The following is a 24,193-nucleotide window of genomic DNA, read 5'->3' on the forward strand; positions in this document are numbered from 1 at the left end:
TAAATAGGGGATAGTGGGGATAATAAAAATCGGTAATTTTTCAAGTGAAGTAGGTACAGAATTTGTATTTCGGGTTAAAATGAAAAAAAAAAAAACTTATGTAAGTATGTATGTTTCACGATTTCTAGAAATTCTATCCACTCCATTAGGTAGGTAAGTATCTAATATAAAGAAACTATATTTTTAATTATATTGAGTAGGTAGGTATATTTTTCAAAAATTCCACTCGAGGAAGAAAATATTAAATCTTGCGTAGATAAGTACCTACCTACCCAATAGCATGATAGTTTTTAAACGGTTTTTCATTATTAGTAGGTATACTTTAAATCAGGAGCTTTAGCTTCATACACCATTATCTAATAGGGGACTATGAAGAATCCCCTACTTAGACCTTTCATAGAAATTATTTACGGTTTCCATAGGTATATTTTTGTGATAGTATAGTGGCTCCTTGGATGCAGCTTTTATTGCCTTTTTTTCCTGAGTAGGGCGGGATATGAGACTGGTTTCCTTGGCAATGATATTCCAACTTACTTCAACATCTTCTTTTGTAGTAAGTCTCGAACAAATGACAAATCGAATAACATATCGACCCCTGTACATGCAAGCTACCATAAATATTTCTTTTTTAGCCGTTAGATTTTTAAGTAACTGTTTAGTTGAACTATCGTCATTTTTAAGTCTAAAGCAAACTAGCCCCATGACTGGTTCTGGTTCCACTACGAATCTTTCATCTGCTCGTACTAATGTCACAAAATGTTTTGCCAAAGTGATATGATTTCTGATGTGACTTCTTAGACCTTCTGCACCGTGAATTTTTAATACAGTCCATAATTTAAGTGATCTAAACCTGCGACCTAGAGGCATTTGCCAATGCCGGTAATCTGGTACTATTTCTTCTGATCCAGGCACATTTGCATCTGATTTAACATCGTCTAAGTATATGCGTTGTACATCAAACGCATTGATTAAATCAAAACTGTCCCTAACCCACATAGCTGAACAATCAAAACTTACAAGAAGCCATTTGTGTACGTTCACATCGAAAGAATCTACGTACTCTATCCCTTCCATAATATATCTGTATTCGGGGCAGATACATGCGGCTCCAGCATAGGCAGCATCAACATGCAACCACACACTTTCTTCTTTACAAACTGGTCCCAATTCATAGAGCGGGTCAAAAGCGCAAGTGCCTGTAGTACCTAAGTTGGCGATAACATAACATGGTATGAGACCTTTAGCTTTGTCCTCTTCGAAAGCTTTTCTTAATGTCTCTCCCCGCAATTTACAGTTAGAATCACTTTGTAAAAGCCTCATTTTCATAGAGCCAAGAACTCCGGCCTTTTCGACACAAGAATTGCACTGGTCTGAGGCGTATGCCACGAATTTTGTTTTTATTAATTCCGTGTCTATGTCTGGGTCTCTACGCAGAAGCTTCCTAACCATCTTATCTTTGGCAGCTAATAATCCAACGAGAGCTGCTTCACTAGCGGAACCCTGTAAGAAAAATTTAATTCAAATTATTAGGTAGTTACCCACTTACTCGTAAATGATTATTATAATCACGTTGATCTGTAATCTGTAGGTATCATTAAGCCAAAATAGGTGTACACAGAACGCTCACCTGTATAATGCCGCCGCCAGGTCCAGGAGAGCAATTTAGAAATTCCTCAGGTAAACCCAATAACTTTCCAAGCCAGTTCATAGTTACAACTTCTAACTCAGTGCACGCAGGACTCGCTATCTAGAAGAATATGTATAACAGAATATAATAATATCCACTTATGGTTTAGTGATTTTGAAATACAACTATCTTTACTTACGAGTAAATAATAGACTTTATTTATTATTGCCACAAGTTTCTTCAACTTACCCAAGTAAAGCCCATTACCGCTATTCCCTCACTAAGGAGACTTCCGATTATATTGCCAAATGAACTTCCGTGGGGAAAGTAAGCATGGAATTGCGGTGAATGCCAATGTGTTACCTAAAAAATATCAATTTATAATTTAGGAGGTTAGAGAGTCCTTCGATTAAATTTTCACAAGCTATGGTAAACGTAAAATAAAACCTATAATAACTAGCTATAAGTATTCTGCGGTCTGCCTGGTCTTGGTCCAGCAGTGGATGTATATCGGAAGATAATCATGATAAATTATAAGGTTTCTGTTACATTATAAACAAAGAGCAGATGAAAGGCCATAATAATTTATTGTAGTCATACTGGCAGGAACAAGACACAGAATACGTTTGTTACTCACACCGGGCATCACTATTTCACAAAACTCTTTGAGGACGTGTTCCCATTTCTCTGGCTGCTCTGGGGCGTTCTCAGGTGCAGTTTTTATTAAATATCCTGGTTCTACAGATGGCAAAACTTTTCTGTAAAATAAGTTTTTTTTTTTTTTTAAAGAATATTAGCCATGTTAAATGACTAATATTCCCCTTTCCTCTCCAACTAAGCGTCAGGCTTGTGCTAGGAGTAGGTACGACAATAGTGCAACGGGCGAGGTTTGAACCGTCGACCTTTCGGTTTTCAGTCCACTCCTTTACCGGTTGAGCTATTGAGGCTCTAAATTGTTTCAATACAGAATAAAGGATTTCATTACAGGGGCCTGTAATCGGCTCTTTGCTGTCCGCATGCCAGCAATTTCCAAGACTACTGTGATAGTACATTACAGTCCAGGGCTGAAATAAAGCGATTACTGGCCGAGTAATATTGGAAGGCCCAGTCGAAGCCGGGGACTTCTCAAGTGTTTTTATTTTTATGCATAATAGTTTTTGATTTATCGTGCAAAATGTCGGAAAAATACCCGACTACGGAACCCTCGGTGCGCGAGTCCGACTCGCACTTGGTCGGTTTTTTATTATTAACTTATTTTATTTTTACTTTTTTTACTTACTATTCTTTTTTTAAAAAGACCGTCACGTTCGAATTGCGTGCTTCACGCTGTTTGCTTATAAGTAAGTTTAATTGCATTGTTCCTCGCAAATGGGAGTAAAGCACTAGGTAGGTATACAAATCTGATAGCTATTACCGATCTCGTTTACCTAGTTAAAATCACTTGAGAAGTCCCCGGTACTATAATGTATTCTGAGCTCCGGCTTCGACTCGGCCTTCCAATATTGCCCGGCCGCGCCGGTTGCTTTATTTCAGGCTTGTAATGTTTTATTACTACGTATAACTTAGAATCTTAATTGATATAAAAAATAATAATACTACTAATAATAAATAATAGATCCACTAAGCTTTAGTAACAAAAATCATAAAATTAAAAAATGTAGGTATCAAAATGTATAAAGTTAAAATGTACAAAAACTGCGTTATAACTTATTTATTGCTAGTCAAATTGCAAAAACAAACATCGATGAGGATGGTGCTACTTAACTATAACAAAACACACACAAATTATAGGGTAGTTAGACCCTTTCCAAAAATAATAGTACCTACCTAGGCTTGAATACGTGTAAGTCCTACCTATGTCCTAGTGATTGATTTTATTGTCAAAACTGTTCCTACTTCCTTTGTACATATTATTTTTGTTCCTAATGACTTTCCTAATGATGTTCATGAAATATTTCTAATTCCATATCAATATTTTATATTAATCTACATATTTACCTATCTCTTATATTATCGTAATAATCGGCCAACATGTCAATTACTGTTATAGCGCAATCCCGAAATTGCTGGGAATCCATGGCGCACTTCACTTATTCGCGAAAAACACTTGTTGTTAATTAGTAGGTATAATAAAATTATTATGTTGGACCACGTAGTTAATTTCTTTTTGATGATAAGCTAATCAGTACATGGAGCTGAATAGACGTATAGTAAGACAATGATAGGACTGGTTGTCGCGTTGGAGGTTTATATGTGCTGGACGAATTTACCTATAAGTATTTAGGTAGGCGAATCCCGCTTCTACAGAAGTATTTCAACTAAGACAATTAAATTCTCACATTTTTTTTTGGTTAGGGTTCAGCATCAAAATAGTCAAAAAATTGTCCAACAGAAACATTACGCACGGTCAACTAATCGCCCGGCGACTCAGACGACAGCGACCAAAATCAAGGCAACTAGGCTTACCTAGTGTTTATTGTACAGTCACAGAATACGCGTTGAAGAAATTGCAACATTTTTAGAGCTGTCAAATCTCGTGAGTTTAGCTGCCAGTCGCGAGTCTATTGTTTAATTTGTAGGGCGCACCATTTATTGTCTCTATACTTATACCTAATTAAAATTCTTGTTCCGTCCATTTTTAGCAATATTAAAAAGAAAAAGATGGAGATACTCTTTTAGTTTAGAGAAGGACAACAGAATTAGCACATCGGCACCAATAGCGTTGGTAATCATAAAGAGAAAAAGGAAAAAGAAAGCTTAACACATTTGTAGCCATCTTTTTTTTTTTCATCCAGTCATCCTTCTCCTCCATAATAATAATCAATAATACCTATCTAATTAAAAATCTATCTAATTGTTCATACTTATGTACGCAACCCTAAAAGAGCGAGGCCCGACTCACATTTGGCCCGTTTTTTCTTTACATCTCCGTTACATTAATTTTCGTCACAAAAGGCTATTAAAGGCTATAATAATATTTTAAAACTGAAACGGAGCGGAAGAAACTCTTAGGTAGGGAGACCTAACTGGTTCTTGAGTACCTAGGTAACTCATCATTGACAGACTAATTAAAAAAGATTACATTATTACCGTACCTACTCTAAATGGGTAATTGGTTACTTAATAATATCTACCTATTACTATTCGAAGAAGAAAAAAGATAGATGATGAGCATTACCCATATTCTAAATTCTTATGCGACAGTGTGTTTGTTGGTTTGTTGTTTTGTTCTTCAATGACGTCGCGATGGAGCAACGGGTCGACGTGATATTTTGCATGGCTATAGTAATTAAAGACTTGGAGACTGGAGAGTGACATAGGCTACTTTTTATTCCGGAATAAGTAAATATGTACTTGTTAAGTCGCGGTTATTATAAGTCTTGATGAATTTTTTAATGACACGGTTGCATGCAAAGGCAAACAGTCGGCTTTGCATTCGTCACTCAGCAGTCCAAAATATCGCAGCTATAATATTGTAAAAAGAGCAATTGCTGAGTTTCTTGCCGGGTTTCTCCATCAGTAGAGTCTGCTTTCTGAACTAAGGTGGAAGAGTCTTGACATTATAATCATAAGTGGTTAAGCTGTGTTAGTCATGAAATGAAATAAATTCATATTCTTAAGTGCTTCTAATGAAATGTCATTAGAAGCACTTCATCATCATCATCATCGGCTCACTGCTGAGCGCAGATCTCATGTCAGAATTACAAGGCTTTGGCCATAGTGCACTACGCTGGCCTAGTGCGGACTTCACACACCATTGAGACAATTAATGAAGAACTCTCAGGTATGCAGGTTTCCTTCACTGTTAAAGCAAATGATATTTAGTTATTTGAAAGGCTGAAAAGTAAGAGCTGCGTGCCCGTGATAGAACCCCGGACCCTACAATAGGAAGATCGAGATACTTGACCACTAAGTTATTACAGATTTTTGACCACGTACATGGAAGTACTAATTACTATTTGTGACTCATACACATATTATATTATGCAGTTGCGTAGGTAATAATTTAAGGAAGCCGTTTATATTGACCTCACGTCATAAATGCATTTCATTTTGTGTTCGATATACGCGTATTAGCCACAGTGCTTCGGCCTTGTTTTCTAGTGCAGACGTTACTCTCACAGCGTAGACTAACATTTTTTAAATTGATACGCTCTTCGTAATAATGGGTTTCAAGGGAATTTGTGCATTTTTTATTTTGACTGCTATTTGTTATACGAACGCACTTCCACGGGATGGTAGCGTGGTGAAATTCGAAACGGTGTCGAAAAATCCAGACTTGACGGAAATGAAAGTCATTCCAACAGAAACAAGCTCTCAATCTGGTAAGTGCGGATCAACATGCTAGATATCTACCTATATGTTTTTTTATTAAGTGTTTAAGTCTATATTATAGCAGATGCCTGCGACTTCGTCCGCGTGGATTTAGGTTCTAAACAATCCTCTGGGAACTCTTTCATTTTCCGCGATAAAAAGTAGTCTCCAGGATAAGCTATCTCTGTACCAACTAGATAATGCCCGCAACTTCGTCCATATAGATTTAGGTTTTTTTAAATTCCGTGGGAACTCTTTGATTTCCGGGACCAAAAGTAGCCTAGGTACGAGTATGTCCTTCATCGGGATACAAGCTATCTCTGTGCGAAATTTCGTCAAACAGACAGACAGACACACTTTCACATTTATAATAATGGATTACTAGTGGACTCACCCCGCGTCGCTCTCTAATTTTTGGAAATCAATGAGAGGATAGAATTTCCAAAAATCTTGAAACATGTAGGTATTTCTTACTTTCAAATACTTACCAATTTTCATGGATAATAACATAAAAAACGAAAAAAATTATACAAACTTTCCCTATTTAACCTCTTAGGGGTGACATTTTCAAATATATCTTCCTAAGTGAGTGCTTCATTATAAAGGGAAACGGCTATCACAAGCGGTCGACGCACCAGTTAGGATACACTTTTTTATTTGTATAGCTTTTGGTATAAGAGGTACCCATTGTGTGTTTTTTTAACTGTATAGTAGGTCTAAGTAGTATATTCTACTTTAAAATACATACATGTACAGTACATGTAGGTATGTATTTAAATTCTGGTAGCGGGTTCATAACCTCGTATTTATATGTTAATGTGCGTGAGGTGTTCACAGTTAACTCATTCAAATAGAACTAACTACTTATATACTACTAAAATAATATTCACATCATAATACAAAATTATTATCTTTTTTATAATCATAATTAAGTAAGTAAGTAGGTATATAAAAAAATGTTGAGACGTTCGAAAAATAGAGACGTAAGCCTAGGTGTAAGTGTAATAAAAAGCTTGCTCCATTTCTCGTTGTATAATTTCAAAGAGTCTAGACTCTAGTATCATCTATACTAATATAGTTAAGTATAGCTTCCTTCCCTATTTTGATAGGTTATTATAGCCAATCTAGCAACGATTCTTTACTCTACCTACCTACCTAGTAAAAGATCCTCGATAGATTTTGAAGGCATTACATTGAAGGCATACATATTAAGTAAATTACCTAATATTTCTTTAGTTACTTTTTGTTACTTAGGTAGGTAGGTATCTATGCATTAGCGCATCGTTCATTCGATTGTGTTGGCTCTTTCAAAATCAATGGTTGCAACTTTGATAGTTGTTATTGGGACTTGCGGGAAGGTTTTTGACAGTGTCGTTAACGTACAATACCATACCTATGTAATTGCAACTTATTTATGTCTATATGTCCTTCCTGTGGCGTCTTCTCTGCCGCAGAAGTGAGCGCTGTGGTCTGATATTTAAGTGGGAGATCCCGGCCTCCCGGGTTAGATTCCCGGAAAGGGCATTTTGGGAATGATCTCTGGTCTGGCCTGGTGGAAGGCTTTTTGCAGTGGCTTGTTACCAGTCACCACCCTACCGGCGAAGCCGTGTCCCAAGAGATTTAGCGTTCCATTACGACGATATAGAAACCGATAAGGGGTAGGTATTATGGGTTTAATGAAACTACCATACCCCTTCCAAGTCAGCCCGCTTTCATCTTAGACTCGATCATCACTTATCACTAGGTGAGATCGCAATCAAGACCTAACTTGTAATGGAATAAAAAAATTGAATTCTGTATTTAGTTAAATAGCTAGGTTTATCAAGACTAGCTATAATAATAGCTAGGTTTACTAGACAAACTCTTTATTATGTAGGCATAAGGAAAAGGTATCTATAAAACAAGAATTACCTAGGTACTGCTGACTCCAATGACTCATACCTACTCAATATTTCCGAAGTCACATTACTTCTTAGAATTTGTCGTTTGTTATAATTATGATTGTAAGTAAATATACCTACCAACTCATGATTCATTTGTTTGTGATTACGTTCTAGGAGTCCCAGGCCGTGTGACGTGTCCTTATGAAGAGGCAACGGAACACTCCAGCTGCCAGGCGCATTGTCTACCTAAAGGATATTCTTATGGCATATGCGTTAGTGGTACATGCAGTTGTATATAGTTTAAGTTATATTCATATTAAATTAGTTGAAACTTGTTTTTGTACTTAAGTACCCACCTAGCACTTTTATTTTAACTAAAAGAATATATGAAGTCATATTATTAAACATTTATTATGTAAGTAGGTACCTATTTTCCCCTTTCTCCTCCATCAAAGCGTAAACTTGAGGTTAGAGTTTAGGAGCGGCTATTGTTAGATAGGTACCTAAGGATAGGATTGGTCACTATCTATACGATATATCGACATATTACCTATATTTTAACATTTAATTCCTATACCATAGTGGGTGTTAGTAAGTAAATACGAATTCCCCATGCACCCACTACTCTAATGGGAGTAGCCGGTGGGTCGCGGGTCGTCCACCGATTTTCCTTACTACTTTTCAGATTTTAATTTGCCTCCTAAGTGTTGATTGCAATAATCTTACAGCTTATTATCTACTGCTTGCTTGCATAATAATTGCATTAATTATTGCATGTAACAATGCAAGCTAGCTATATTTCTATATAAATATGTAGGTATGTATATAGGAATATATATACTAAGTATAACTAGCATATTTTTGTAAAAGTTTTCTATTTTTAGTTGTTTATTACTGTTCAATGGAAGGATATAGAGTCCTATCTATCCAGTAGAACTTTACTTTAAGCTTCTTTAGTAGAAAAAAAATACTAAATTGCGAAGACTTAGATTTCTAAGTAGGAATTACCCACAAAACTTGTTGAATTTCATTTGGAGCTAGATTTTTTACTTGTAAAACCAACTTTCAGGTTAGAATAAAACTACATTAGACAAGGTTTATATTTATTTCAATAAATAACTTCAAATGTCATTCATTTTCAAGTAAATTAATAATAGTCAGATTCTAACACTGGTTTTATTTCATTACGTATCTTTTATTCGAATTCCTTAGAAATTATCTCATACTCATTACATTACAATATTGCTTATACTTAGTAACAGGATTGTGTTGTTTATTTAGACTTTTCAGATATGGTAACAGTTTCAAAATCAATTGATGAAATAGATTGAGATTTGCTTTTTATCTGAGTAGGGCATACTAAGCGATTTACTTCCTTTATAATAATGTTCCAACTAACTTCAATATCTTCTTTTGTAGTAAACCGAGAACAAATAACGAATCGAATAACATATCGACTCCGATACGTGCACGCAACCATGAACACTTCTTTTTTGGCTGTTAAATTTTCAAGTAACTGTTTAGTTAGTTTATCACCATTTTTAAGTCTAAAACAAACTAAACCCATAGTTGGTTCTGGTTCTACTACGAACCTTTCATCTGCTCGTACTAATTTAGCAAAATGTTGTGCCAGAGTTATATGATTTCTGATGTGAGTTCGTAGACCTTCGGCCCCGTACATCTTTAGCACCGTCCACAGTTTAAGTGCCCTAAACCTACGACCTAGAGGCATTTGCCAATGTCTGTAATCTGGTACTATTACTTCCGATTTAACATCGTCTAAGTAAATGCGCTGTACATCAAATGCATTTATCAAGTCGTAACTGTCTTTTACCCACATAGCCGAGCAGTCAAAATTTACAAGAAGCCACTTGTGAACGTTTACGTCAAATGAGTCTGCGTATTCTACTCCTTTGAGTATATGTCTGTATTCGGGACAGACACATGCAGCCCCGGCATAAGCAGCATCAACATGCAACCAAACATTTTCTTCTTTACAAACAGGTCCTAATTCATAAAGAGGATCATACGCACAAGTACCTGTAGTGCCCACGTTGGCAATAACGTAGCATGGTATCAAACCTTGAGCTTTATCTTCCTCGAAAGCTTTCCTTAATGTTTCCCCTCGCAATTTACAGTTTTGATCGGTTTTCAAGAGTCTCATTTTCATCGACCCCAGCACTCCAGCCTTTTCAACGGAAGAGTTGCACTGGTCAGACGTATATGCTACGAATTTTGTTTTTATTAAATCTTCATCTAAATCTGGATCATTTTCAAGGAGTCTTCGAATCATTTTATCTTTTGCAGCTAATAATCCAACAAGTGTCGCTTCACTGGCAGAACCCTGATAAATAAAAAAATATAATTTAGAAATTGCTTGTAGCTAAATATATTTTGCGTGAAATGTAAATATTATTATAATATGCCCTGACCTGGATAATTCCACCACCAGGTCCAGCGGAGCAGTTAAGAAATTCCTTAGGTAAGCCCAGTAGTTTGCCAAGCCAGTTCATAGTTACAACTTCTAATTCGGTGCACGCAGGGCTCGCTATCTATAACATAAGAAATTACATTTATGAAATAATGATTATCATTTCATTTATAATTAACAATCAAAATATTTGTACGCCGCTACGGCTAATGTGTTTGAACTCTGTAATAATTACCAACATCTTGTAACACAGATTATGCAAATAAAGTATTTCTATTCCTATTCTATTTCTACAAGGTTTATTTCATAAAACTCATTCACAGTAAAAATTAGAACTAGGCAAGAAATAGCCAAAATTTTACGTACCCATGTAAATCCCATTACTGCGATTCCATCACACAGGAGGCTCCCGATTGTGCTTGCATAGGAACCCCCTGTAGGATAGTAGGCATGAAATTGCGGGGATTGCCAATGTGTCAGCTGTAACAAAATGATAATATAATATTTATACAATCATAATTTAATACTTAATCATGATCATTAACAACCGATAGACGTCACTGCTGGGCAATAGATCTCTTGTAGGGACTTCCATACACTACGGTCTTGCGCCGCCTGAATCCAGCGGCTCCCTGCGACTCGCTTAGTTAGGTATACTAAAACTTATATGATAAGAATTTAATACTTAATTGTATCTTTTAATGTAATTAAACATATCGGGAAGTACCTGCATATCTAAGTTGTAGGTAACGATCCTAGTTTGTGGTCAATTCTTATCTAATGTAAAAAGCTAGCAGACAGACAGACAGACACACTTTCGCATTTATATTATTAGTATTATACAAAGATTGAACAAATATCGTGTTTTTACTTACACCAGGCATGACTGTTTCACAAAAGTCTTTGAGGACGCTTTCCCATTCTTCGGGCTGCTCTGGAGCACTCTCCGGTGCAGATTTTATAAGATACCCAGGTTCTACAGATGGTAATACGTTTCTGAAATAATAATTATTTTTATGTAGATATATACTAGGTACGTGCTGACTACTGAAGTTGTAAAAGACGTTTGTGATTTGGAGCCATAGCCCCAAATAACAACGTGCGAAAAATAGCAAAAAAGAGCGAAAAATTAAACAGAACGAGATATGAATAGCATTTAACCGGATGGGACACAGGGTGGGCACTGGGCAGCATGTAATGAATGAGCGAGACAGATTACAAAAAAGAGAAAAAATCGATATTGTACCGATTATTATTGGTAAAAATCATTGCCGCGTCATATTGCTATTGGAAAAGTACAGGCAAGAAATTCAATAAACAATATTAATATGACGATTATTACGTGTACCAAGATAGATTAGATTATTGTGCTTGGTATGCAGTTGAGACCACTACATCGCAAAGCTGCTGACGGATTGCGCAGTCTACTTGCAGTCGGTTTTAGTGCGAGTACGCCGTATAGCTACAAAAGTAGTAAGGAATAGTACGCCGAGATCCGACTACACTGCACCGATGCGCATTCGATTGGCAGTTGCGAATTATAATGCAGTTACTGCATGATGCATCCACACAGCAAGTTTGGCAGTCCAAATGGAGACTTCTGTTTTGAGTCTCGTTTTATGCTTCATTCCGTGAACCAAAATTCATTTATTTCATGTAGGGCAACTAGCGTCAGTTATGCTTCATCTGTGACTCTACTAATAGGTAACCACCGGTTCAGAAAGAAGATTCTACTGAGAAGAGCCGGCAAGACACTCAGCAGTTATTCTTTTCAAATTATAAAAGTTACAATATTTGAATAATTCACTACATTATCTTATGGGCAATTGAAAGCTCAGCCGGTTGTTTTCACGCAACTTTTTTAAGAGAACTAAAGGAATTTTCACTTAATTGGTTTTAATAAACAGAATATATAATTTTTTTTTAATTCTAATAATAATTAATTAATTTTATTATTACTAGGTATTATATAAAATGTAAAGGTGGCAAAGGTATAATTACATAATTTATAAGTATTATCCAATTTCAAACAAGGAAGCAGGCACTGAATGAAATCATACATATCATTGTAGGTATCTACACTTTCTAGAATTAAAATTGAATATGAAATAATCATTCAATCAAAGAATGTTAGCGCGAGCGAAGTAAGTGCTAAAATTTTCTTCAATGCTACAGAAATGCACAGAAGCGATCCTAGCTGCCCTTTTACCAGAGATGTGAGAAAGCTAAGTTACGAAACGGTTTGTCTATTCCCACCAAAACTAAGTGGTGTAGTGAGCGGGTAAGATGCGCCATAAAGATGCACTTTGCGCAAAGTGGCTGTGTGAAAAAGATGTATATAAAGCGCCTACACCACACTACACGCATTAATTACGTAGTAGGTACCTACGAGTACGTCATAATCAACCCAGCTCTACCCTGTAGATACTTCACATTAGCGTGGATTCTTAGCTCGCATTCCTCTTTCTTAAAATCTTTACTTCGTTTTACCCAGTGATATGGTTGTACCTTTACCTTATCTAAGCTGCTATGGAAATCAAACGACCCTATTATTTGATATCGTACACATCCCTCGCTACGCAGCCGGTATTCATATACCTACCTCCTTATCTTTTTCACTCTTTATTTTTAGGGTTCCGTACCTCAAAAAGAAAAACGGAACCCTTATAGGATCACGTTGTTGTCTGTCTGTCTGTCCGTCCGTCCGTCGTGTCTGTAAAGAAACTTATAGGATCCCGTTGACCTAGAATCATGAAAGGCAAGTAGGTAGGTCCTATAGCACAAGTAAAGGAATAAATCCGAAAACTGTGAATTTGTGGTTGCATCATTTAAAAAAAATTAAAATGTATTTCAATTTTCAAAGTAAGACAACTATACCAAGTGGGGTATCATATGAAAGGGCTTTACCTGTATATTCTAAAACATTTATTTATTTATTTTTATGCATAATAGTTTTTGATTTATCGTGCAAAATGTCGGAAAAATTACCCGAGTACGGAACCCTCGGTACGCGAGTCTGACTCGCATTTGGCCGGGTTTTTTACAGAGGCTTGCAACTGGTTCTTATCTAAGTGCAACATATTAGATTTCACCAAAGGTACTAAGTAGCTTTGCATTTTAATAATGTTAGTCTAGATCTAGTGTATCGAGTAGGTACTCCTATAATACAAGGTTCGAAGCAGTCATTTATTTCACTTTTTAGTGGAATCAGTTTCGTAGCAGAGTTTAAAATTTCCCTTCTGGCGGGCCGGGCGTCGCGCGTCGCGTATGACATTCAAATTACGCTAGATAAGATGTTCATAAAATAAAATGAAAAGTAGTAAATGAAAATAAACACTAAACGTACAACCTACTTTTAAGAATTTTTCCAATGTATTTTAATTACATAAACTAAACAAACATTCATAATGGGAAAATTGAGGAGCTGGCGAACAAAACTGTTTAATTACTTACACTTTTAATTAAATTATTTTTTCTTTAATCTGGATCTTTTCAGTCTATGAATACAAACATTTCCAAGAAACACGATCTAAAACTGTGCTGAAATTGAGCCCAAACGCATTTCTGAGACAACATTGGTAAAAGGCCTTAAGTTTGAGATTTCGAACAAAACGGTACAGTTTCAGAAAAGTTCCACCGGCTATTATTAGGTTTTTGGTCCTCTGGTAAAATTTTATGCCACGCATTTACCCTGTTTTGTCCACTAGCTCCTCAGTTAAAATATAATTGATTTATTTACCTGTTCCGTATGTTATCGTAGTAATCGGCCAGCATGTCGATTACCGCTCGCCCGCACTCCCGAAATTGCTGGGCATCCATGGCACACTTCACTTGTCGAACTTCAATCACGAATTATTTATGTATCATAGAAAACAATCAATATACCCCACGAACAGTGGTGATTTCTTTATGAAAATGTATTATCTGGCACTTGAAGCTGGAAGGACGTTTGGCGAGACAATGGTGAAACAACCTATTGCGATGCGGGTTTATATTATGCGCTTCGCAGCTTTCTATAGTCATTTGGTTGTAAATGCAGCAATCTGCGGAAGTACCTAGGGTTTTAGTAAAAGCGAAATAAATACGTAAATTAATCGCAGCAAAATGTGTATACGTATGTCGTATATACCTATGTATATAATTTATATGATACTATGATAATAATAATTATAGATTGTAGAGACTCTGCACCTACATAAATTATTGTTATAAAATGTTTGAAATTAAAAGAAGATAAGTATGTTTTTATCATCATACCAAAACTAAAGTAATAGAAAAGTAGCTAGGTATACTAGGTATACTGTGTCAAACATGTATGGTTTTTGCCTGACATTTCTTATTTCCGACTAATCCTACGCAACTGCATAATTATATCACAATCCATACTTACGTAGGTTCGTCGTGTGGCATAAGGGCCAACGCATATCCATTAGGTATAAATATACTTAGACAAAGTGGAATTTTCGTATCGTGTTTATGATACCAAACTTATAACAACTCAACTCAACGGTTGAAATTGACACACTAAAAACAAAACATGTATGTACGTAGGTACCTATAATGCGTTATTCAGTATGATTCGTATGCGCAGAACTTAAAACTTGCTTGCTCAAAAATCATTCATTTCAGTTCATTAAATACTCACTAATTGCATACCTACTTTCTCATGCATTTCTGTATTAAGGTTTTAATTAGTGAAATATCGTAGATGGAGTTTAAAATACTCTCATTGATGAATTATTGCCACCTACAATATCTACTTGAAAATAGAGGTAACAAAGATAAGGCTCTACTATTTTCACTTTTACCTCTACATACTCGTATCTATGTAGGTATCAGCTGATTACATTGTACTTAAATTAAAAATTCATAAAACTCCCGAAAAGTGAAGACAGTAACTAGAAAAGAGCTGATAACTTTCAAACGGCTGAACCGATTTTCTTGGATTATAGCTAAGAACACTCTTGATCAAGCCACCTTTTAAACAAAAAAAAAACTATATTAAAATTGGTTTATTCGTTTAAGAGCTACGATGCCACAGACAGATACACAGATACACACGTCAAACTTATAACACCCCTCTTTTTGGGTCGAGGGTTAATAAAAGGTTCCATCAATATTGGTTCAGTCGTTTCGACGGTTTCCGAAAATGGATAATTTTTGATTTTGCTAACTTGTAAATAATAATTCTTAAGGTAAAGTGTACATAATTATGCCGATATCACAGACAAACAGTATTATATAATTTATTTGTGTCTAGGTAAATACAAATAATAATTATTTACCTGAGCTTCCATATTAGGTAATTATATACTTTCACTGCTGTAAAAAGTGATAAAGTAGATACCTATTGAGTATGGGCAATTATAAATTATGGCCTAAGTGTAATTATTTATCGAAGCTGCTCTGGTGAGAGTAAGTACATAAGCTTTACATAATATTAATATTAGGTATGTCTGGTGCACTTCCTGGTTCCTTTCACTTGGCGTAGATTATGTCTTCTCTATACTTCTTCAAAGTCGAAACAAACCTAGTTTAGTCCTCATTGTAAATTACCTTAGTATAATATAATTAAAGATATATGTACTTAATTAATGTACTGCAACTAGGTAGGTACGTCTTATAAAGTTACAACTGAAAGGAATTGTAATGTAAGTAATAGGTATAAAAATATTTAAAATAATAGTTAATATTATGATACTATATAAAGGTAAAATGACCCTAACATTAAAAAGGTTTGCTAAATTCTAAATAAAGTGGCCATTACACAAATCTCAAAAAAGTTGATTTATTTATTTTTTAATAATAATGTAATATAATAATAAAATTGTAACACGTTAGTGCGCAAAGCGTGGTGTTACAGCAGCAGATTTGATTGACGTCCATTTCCATTAAGTGTGCGAAACGTTGGCTGCGAGAAATATATTATGTAAGTAAGTGAAAATTTGCGTGTGTAGATATAGGCAGAGTGAACTAGAGTTAGGAAACTCTCGGTTTAATGTTGAGTCGACAAATATTAAGACAGATGACGTAAAATCAAAGAAAAAGAGGGCTACTTTAGGACTCTACCTGCGTCAAATGACTAACATCAATTGAAGCCTGCCAGTGACGTCTATGCCTCGACGTTTTGTCAGAAGTTCCCTAACTGTCCTGAACTGTGGTAGGCACAATTCACGACAGCAAAACGTCGACGCTTCGGCGTCAATGGCAGGTGTCCTACATTTGACGCCAGGTAGCCCATGAATAGCCTATTTTTTTTAAAGAATATAAGCCATGTTAAATGACTAATATTCCCCTTTCTTCTCCAACTAAGCGTCAGGCTTGTGCTAGGAGTAGGTACGACAATAGTGCAACGGGCGGGGTTTGAACCGTCGATCTTTCGGTTTTCAGTCCACTCCTTTACCGGTTGAGCTATTGAGGCTCTGAATTTTCTTTGATTACACACTAGCTCAATATTATTTTGACATATCGTCGATTCAGTAGCCCTATTGCGGTAGAATGACAGCCTCAATGTCACGATCGTAATAATCTCTGATTGTTTGGCGCTTACTATTGGCGTTAATGCATTGTTGAAACAAGAATATCATGAATTCAGCCAATCGCAACAATAATTGCGCAATAAGAATTGCGATTGTACCTAATAAAGATTGATGCAGGTTTTCCGAAATCGACCTAGATCAAGCCGAGAGTTTCCCTCTAGATCACTCTGTTTCACCTATCTCAGAATACATAACTAAGAATAAATAAATATCTCAGAATAAGTTATCTATTCTAAGATAGGTGGTACAGCAACGTATTTTTCACGCCGGGTTCACGCGCAAATTGCTGCCAAATTCACGGCCGTGATTTGTGGGCGGGCAAGCGTTGCGGTCAAGGCGATAGGTGACGCGCGGCGGTGCCGGGCACCGGCACTGTGCATCACTGTGCGCTACCCGTCCTTTAACTTAAACGCCGAGTTCAAAAAAAAAAAAATTACACCAATAAACGTGGGAATTTTCTAAAAATAATGCTTCGTACTACGAAACCAAACTAAAGACTAACTGAAAACGTTGATCCTACGTTCTGTTTTAGAAGCATTAGTTTTTGCCCGCGTTTTTTGGTGACTCAAAAAATATTTTTTGAACTTATCGGTTTTTTAGTTAAAGGACACCTAATTTACAACTGCATCTGAATGAGATTGGGCTTCATGGAAAAATGGGCTACAGTAATAGCCAATGTGAACAGGGTATTTGGCAAAATTCTTTTCAAACTGTTATACCTATTGTGTACGTTAAAACGCATTAAAATGTACTTAGTTGAAAAAAATAATTCTATAATTGAATCAATGTAGAATTATTGTTCAACCGGGAAGCATTTTTTGTGCCTAGGCAATTCTAATGCGGCAAATGGCACGAAAATTACTATTTAAATGTACCTAGGTGGCTAAGCACATTTCCAAGGCTATACATCATGATCAACCCATTTCCGCCCCACTACTGAGTACGGGTCTCCTCTCAGAATGAGAAGGGTTTAGGCCATAGTCTGCCACGCTGGCCCAATGCGGATTTGCAGACTTCACACACCTTTGAGAACATGGAGAACTCTCAGGCATGCAGGTTTCTTCGCGATGTTTTCCTTCACCGTTCCAAGGCTATTATTGTGTGGATATTAAAATACATAACTAATAAATAAAATAATTAATAAATATTCAATTCTTTTACTATAATTTAGAGAATATAATTTAAGTTTGTATTCATATTATATTCATAAATATCACTCGCTATACGACTCGATAAATAAAACTCTGTAAGTACGTATATCCATTCCACATTCAGATGTAAAGGTGACAGAGTATTTTTCGGCTTTGTCTTGGGCTGGTATTGTAACAGGTAGAGCTAGAAAGGCGCTTGTGTGCTGAGCCAAAGTTACTCTCTCAAGTCGAGGTCGGAGAGCTCTCGATGTGATTCGGTAAGTCGTATCACTCCTTAGTATATGCTGTACTTCCGACAAATTAGTACCACCTTCTTCAAGTAGCATACTCAAAATAATCTTACCCGTGACTGTTTCTGAAAAAAGCATAATTTCATATTTTAGGTATCATTTGATGAAGTTGACTAAGATATTATGTAGGTACTTATAGATTGGATTTATTGAAGCTTTCGCCTTTCACTCAGCGGCTTAATATCTATGCATATGATAATACGTTTTAAGTTATACTAGCTTCTGCCCACGATTTCGTCCGCGTCGACTACACACATTTTAAACCATTGTTAGGAGAATAGTCCGGTCAAATTAAAAACCAAAAAACACGAGTGAAGTTACATAAATTCACAACATGCTGAAAATTGGTGAAATCGTTCAAAATATAATTATAAATAAAATTTGAAAGTTCCCCATCTTTCCCCTGTATGGAATTTTTTTATTCAAGTTCAAAGGTAAAAAAATGAGTTTATCGCGATTTTCAGCAAAACGGTAGTTCTATCATAAAAATATTTCAGACAAAAATTGTAGGTAGATCATAAAATTATCCGAACGGTGGAAATACTTCAAAAGTTTTACAGGATGACAACATAATCGACGGCAAAATCTAAAACATCTCTTACCAATAAGTTGGTCAAAAACTTGAACCATTACTTCTGAAGCATTCTCAAGAAGCGCATACCGCAGCGATTTTAACATTAGTTCGTTCCGATGAGGAATCATCAAAACCGTCGTTCTGTAACATTCACACGCTTCACCGCAACTGCAGGGATCTATTGGCCATGTGTGTACTTTTGTTTGCAATGTATCTATAGCCAAGTCCCAACGAGGCTGCGTTGTAACTCGAACGAAAAATTCTCCAACCTCACTTCTAAACCATATCCAAGAATTGCCTATTTGAGTACTGAGACACGTAATTTGTAAATGTAGTTTATGATTCTGTATTTCCTGCCCAGTTTCATTTGGCAAACCAATAAGTATAATTTCCTTGTCAATCAAACACAGTCGTTTGACACAGAATCGTGGCCCAGAACTATCCTCAAAACTAACTGGTATGGTAGGTTCTTCATCCGTTAAGAATAGACTGTATACAGTTGTAACTAAAAACGGTGATGCCACTAAAATATCTACTTTATTGGGTCTGTATAAAGGACCAGTTATTTTACACTTTCTAAGCGGATTAAGCGATCCTACGTATCCATGGAGCAAGAAAACTATATATGTGTCAAATATCCTTGTCTTGTTATAACCATGAACTAACAATATTGCCGTCTCTTTCTCCACAAAATTTGCTGTATATTTAACGCTTATATTCATTTTTTTGTCATTTTCGGTGGAAGACACTTTCTCAACAGAGAAATTACTTTTTGAATTGTTTAACAGGATATAGTTAAATATCAATGATTCTTGATTTGTAGGGCTGATCGCAACTTGTCTAGATGAACTTTTTAACAGAGGTGGATTAAATTTAATTAAATCTCTTGGCTTAAACATCGGTAGGGTGACATATAGATGTATGGACAGAAATAGCATCAGCAAATAATTTGGGTGCAAGAAATCTTTACTAGTTAGTGGAAAATAAAGTCTTAATATATTTGTCGCCTCTATTACAAGACATGCGTTATTGATGATATCACCTTCAGAGTAATTTTTATCCGCTTCGCAGAATAACCGAAAGTGTTCTTCCATAAACGGACAATAATTTAATATTACACATATGAATGATATGCCATCAGATAAATCAGTAGTTATATTTGTAATAACTTTGATTGCTTTTTCTTTCCCCCGAAGTTTTTGATGTTGCAATTCAATATTTTCATTAAACCAGTCAATTAGTATTTTGACAATATCTCGCGGCTGGGAGCTCATGCAAATACATTCGAAAAAACAACTGTCCATCACAAAAACTTTGTAGCTTTGTAAAATAAAATCAAACCAACTTTGTTTACTTAATCTATTAAATAATGTTACATTTTCTTTGAGTTCTTGGGTATAAATAATATCAGCATTACATTTTGGGGTAACGTTTTCTGAATATATAATAAATTGCTCATAACTTAACAAAAATTTTGCCTGTAAAATCCATAAGCAGGCCCCCCGTGAACGCAATAAACTTATAATTTCTCGGTAAGTATCATGTATTTCTTTAACACATTTGAATGAATCGTCAACTCCAACCACACTAAAAAATATCACGAATTAAAAAAAAACAATTAAGTAATTACATTTTGTTTAAAGTTATAACTTACGATATTTTACGGACGTGTTTCATTAGCGGTCCTGCAATCCTCCTCATAAAATTTAGATATGAAACGTTAATTCCTTTTGATTTCGCTGCACCCTGTTGAGATGAAATAGACGAGGATATTGCGTGAAATGTGTCTGGAATTTTCGGATATAAATCTCTCCGAAATCCTTGTTGAAACATCCATTTTTCTAAAAATGCCGTGCATGTTTCCATATAGTTAAACAGATCAGTTTGTGACTTTAGGGGATAATATGGATAAGGATTATTTTCAGGTTTTACGAACTTCTGTGTATGCAAAGTCAGTGCACAATAAGTAAAGCAAAAACATACTTCCACTTCGCATCCTGACCCGTTGTGATGTTGAAAATTCAGCATTATATTACGTGCATAACATACTTTACAAGAAACTGAAATTTTTACAGTGACTATGGTAAAATAATCATCATCTTCTTGAACTGTATCTGCATTTAAAATTTCCACTGTTAAATTTGGTTCTTCTTTGGAATTACAAGAAAATAATCCTTTTTCAGATTGCCCTTCCATTTTAATCCTGAGTATTCGAATGTCTTTTTCACCAATGTAACATGGTGCAAAAATGATTCTGTAAGTATCTGGAATCATAGCTGGAGCTTGCCTTTTGCCAACAAAGGTTAAGTTGTAATAAGGAGTAGTATTATGTTTATTTAAATATAACAAGGCAACAGATACAAATTTACCATGACCTTTCGGATGAAATTTTACAGAGAAACTTGCTTCGCTCCCACGATCTAGTTCAAATTTTATTTGGCTTTCGTTTACAATAAACTGATTTTCGTCAGTATGTATATTTAAAGTAAAATTAGGCGAAAGTTTTGATGTAAGAATAGTCACATATAAGTAATATTTAGAAACATTAGTCATAGTAAAATCTATGGCATTATTTCCATTTGGCACATAATCAAAAATAAACTTGTCAACTGAGAAATGTATCCAAGGCACTGTGATTACTCCTGTTATTCGACAAAAACTTATATCTTTAGTTAAAGTTTTAATCTTAACTTTTGTATTATTTTCGTAAGACCTGAAAAACAGAAATATTCCTTATTTATTTACTTATGCAGCAAATTAGTAAGCAATATACATGATAACATCATTTACTTCTCATATTCTTCAATATAATACTTTAATTCAGTTGAGTTTACATCATTATTTGGAGGTCCTAAAAAGCCATTTATTTTAAAAGGGACATAAATTTCATACTCTCTTCGGTATATATCGTGAATTTTTATGAAAACAGTCTTTGATTGGCCTCCTTCAATTATAAATCTGAATATCCTTTTCTTTTCATTTCCTTGAGCAACGTATACATTAAATATATTCTCATCTCCTGTATCTAATACATCTACCACTGTTTTTAAAGTGCTGATATTTTGAAATGTAACTGGCACAAAGGTAATCATATAACAAGGCACTCTCGGCATATATATATTTCTCGGGTGAATTATTATCTTTGGTTCTACCACATTTCCACTTACAGGTAATATAACATTTTCTTTATTATTTATTTTTACATAGATATCAAAGGCAAATTCTAAGATACATGAAATTTTAACAATGATATCAAAACTCACTATCATTTTTGGTCGAATAGAACCAAACATTGGTTCTACAGTAAGACCCGGAATTAAAGGCTCTACAACGTGAAAAAGAGCCATTTCCCTCGATGAATTTTCTAGTTTTACCTTTTCAATAGTTTCCAAATTTAAAGCAATGTCTTTAAATGCAACCGCTGGTTGTAAAAATTTTATAGATAGTTTACGCGTCACTACACTTAGTTCGAGAGGTATAGTTCTTGTGTATGTACTCAAGGAAAATAAATTAACCTCGTGGGTTTTCGTTTTTGTAGCTTTGCAAATATAAAGAAGATCACAAAATTTACAAGAATGAGCAGGAACTGTTCCTGTGTTTGGAATTATTTCAAATGGAGTTTCTTGATGTAAGTCATCCCATTTAAAGTCTACTGATAAGTTAAAATTATTATAAATTCTGATGGGTACGGAAGTGATAAAACTTTCAGTAGTAACCATTCCAAATTTTAAATTCTTTTCATTCACCATTAATGTTGGATTTCCTACTTGCTGAGTATATGGATGTTTTCGGTGATACTTATTGTTTATAACGTATTCAAACGTACCGTCAAAGTTTCCTGCACTATATCCGTGGCAAAATATTGTTATACTTAGTTCTGTAAATGATTTGAGTTTCGTTTTGTATGCTACCATCTTGTTCTCTGTATATAATATACAATCATCTTTCAAAAGACTAATTGAGACATCGTATTTTGTTAGATTTTGTATCAACAGGCTTCTTTGGCCATACGTAGATATACCAACTCTACCAAAATCTATAATAAATGGGACCAATCTAATGAGGAAAAGGTCATATTGAGAGATATTTTGTTGAAGGATTACACAAAAGTTTTTTTTCAGCTTATTATTTAGTATACACGTAGAACTTAAATGACATTTTTCATTATCAGTGCTGTATTTCTCTAAAGTTCGTTTTTTTGCATGTATTTTTTTTGATGTTTCAAGATATTTTAACGCTGTCTTCTTTCGGTCTTTTTTAACTGAGAGTTCATTGCCAATATAAGTGTAACTCGGTTTCTGCTCATTTATTGTGTGTAATGATTCAATCACAGTTATTTGTTTAGACGATTTTTGATAAATAACATTTAAATTAAAGTGAACAACGTAGGTTATAAAATTATCTCCGATATTTTGAGAAAAAGTATCGTGTGGGTTAATAATTTTGAATTGAATCGTATTTTTTAATTTTAAAGATGTAGGTTTTATTGTTATATAAATTTTTATTGATGTATTCGGTAATATAGTAAAATTCTCAGGTGACACCTCAAATCCAGCAACTCTATTGTATTGCATTTTAGCGCTCAGTATACTAGACTCGTTGCGTATTCTTATAAATTTCGTTATTTTGGTATTAATTATAACATTTCCAAAGTTTACAGTTTCAGGCGTATGAAACACTTTGCAATCTTCAAATTGGCCACTTATATAGTATCTACCAATTTCTGAATGGAATTCATCATAACAACATCGCCTTCCGTCTACTCTTATTAACCTCAAGTCAAACACGAATCTGGTATCAAAGTTTTTAGAATGCCTTGCTTTGGAGATACATTCATTTCTAGGTGTGAATGTTACATCTATAGTATGACTATCTTTGGGAGCAATAAAAAATGCTCGATGTGATGCAGATATTTCGTAAGCCTCGTTAAATTTCTGAAAATTATCACATAAACACTTAAAACCCTTAAATCTTTTTCCTACTTGCTGGTGTACATATATTGAGCAATTTTTAAAACACATTTATCACTAAGTAGGTAGCTAAGTAAATCAAACCATTAAACATCCTCCGCAGATTGTTTTAAGATATGCAGAAACATTAAGATCGACTTCCACGTCCAACTCAAGCGTTGTAGAAAGTCCCACATAAGATATTGGAAATTCCATAACTTTGAATCTTTTGAAAACATTATCGAGATTAAATGAATTACAAGAAGACATAATGAAATAAAAAAAACACTAATAAAAATAATTCGTCTACATTTTATAACACAAATATCAAATAATGTGGAAATAAATCACCAAAAAATCACAACTGAAGTATTTTGCTGACAAAATTGGCATTATAGTCAAAATTTAAAACCAAAGATTACAGCATATATTGTG

At 34.9% G+C, this 24,193-nt stretch overlaps 2 protein-coding genes and 1 long non-coding RNA gene across 10 annotated transcripts; 1 reads left to right on the plus strand and 2 right to left on the minus strand.

Moving 5' to 3' along the window:
• Positions 1 to 299: 299 nt before the first annotated feature.
• LOC123868088 (aromatic-L-amino-acid decarboxylase-like) lies at positions 300 to 15,166 on the minus strand. Of its 6 annotated transcripts, none has more exons than XM_045910456.1 (5): positions 13,995 to 15,166; positions 2,265 to 2,385; positions 1,877 to 1,990; positions 1,628 to 1,747; positions 300 to 1,500 (listed from the first exon to the last, which is right to left on the minus strand). In XM_045910456.1, the coding sequence occupies exons 1-5, from the start codon at positions 14,072 to 14,074 to the stop codon at positions 382 to 384; spliced, it is 1,554 nt and encodes a 517-aa protein (XP_045766412.1). In that variant the 5' UTR covers positions 14,075 to 15,166; the 3' UTR covers positions 300 to 381. The 6 variants fall into 6 exon arrangements, with proteins under 6 accessions (XP_045766412.1, XP_045766403.1, XP_045766424.1 ...); XM_045910447.1 differs by lacking the exon at positions 13,995 to 15,166 and adding an exon at positions 3,626 to 3,744; XM_045910465.1 differs by lacking the exons at positions 300 to 1,500; positions 1,628 to 1,747; positions 1,877 to 1,990; positions 2,265 to 2,385 and adding exons at positions 8,916 to 10,168; positions 10,257 to 10,376; positions 10,622 to 10,735; positions 11,131 to 11,251 and having other exon boundaries at positions 13,995 to 15,107.
• Positions 8,121 to 21,434, plus strand: LOC123868187. The gene is made up of 3 exons (XR_006796613.1): positions 8,121 to 8,668; positions 17,032 to 17,035; positions 21,424 to 21,434. It is a non-coding gene; the product is annotated as an uncharacterized LOC123868187 (long non-coding RNA).
• Positions 17,936 to 24,143, minus strand: LOC123868056. Of its 3 annotated transcripts, XM_045910408.1 has the most exons (6): positions 23,864 to 24,143; positions 21,600 to 23,743; positions 20,793 to 21,522; positions 20,464 to 20,555; positions 18,838 to 20,396; positions 17,936 to 18,300 (listed from the first exon to the last, which is right to left on the minus strand). In XM_045910408.1, exons 1-6 carry the CDS (start codon positions 24,026 to 24,028, stop codon positions 18,008 to 18,010), a joined length of 4,983 nt encoding a protein of 1,660 aa, XP_045766364.1. In that variant the 5' UTR covers positions 24,029 to 24,143; the 3' UTR covers positions 17,936 to 18,007. The 3 variants fall into 3 exon arrangements, with proteins under 3 accessions (XP_045766364.1, XP_045766356.1, XP_045766372.1); XM_045910400.1 differs by having other exon boundaries at positions 20,464 to 21,522; XM_045910416.1 differs by lacking the exons at positions 17,936 to 18,300; positions 18,838 to 20,396; positions 20,464 to 20,555 and having other exon boundaries at positions 21,470 to 21,522; positions 22,073 to 23,743.
• Positions 24,144 to 24,193: the final 50 nt, after the last annotated feature.

The sequence above is a fragment of the Maniola jurtina genome, chromosome 1, assembly GCF_905333055.1.
Source record: "Maniola jurtina chromosome 1, ilManJurt1.1, whole genome shotgun sequence".
In the NCBI taxonomy this organism is placed as follows: domain Eukaryota; kingdom Metazoa; phylum Arthropoda; class Insecta; order Lepidoptera; family Nymphalidae; genus Maniola; species Maniola jurtina.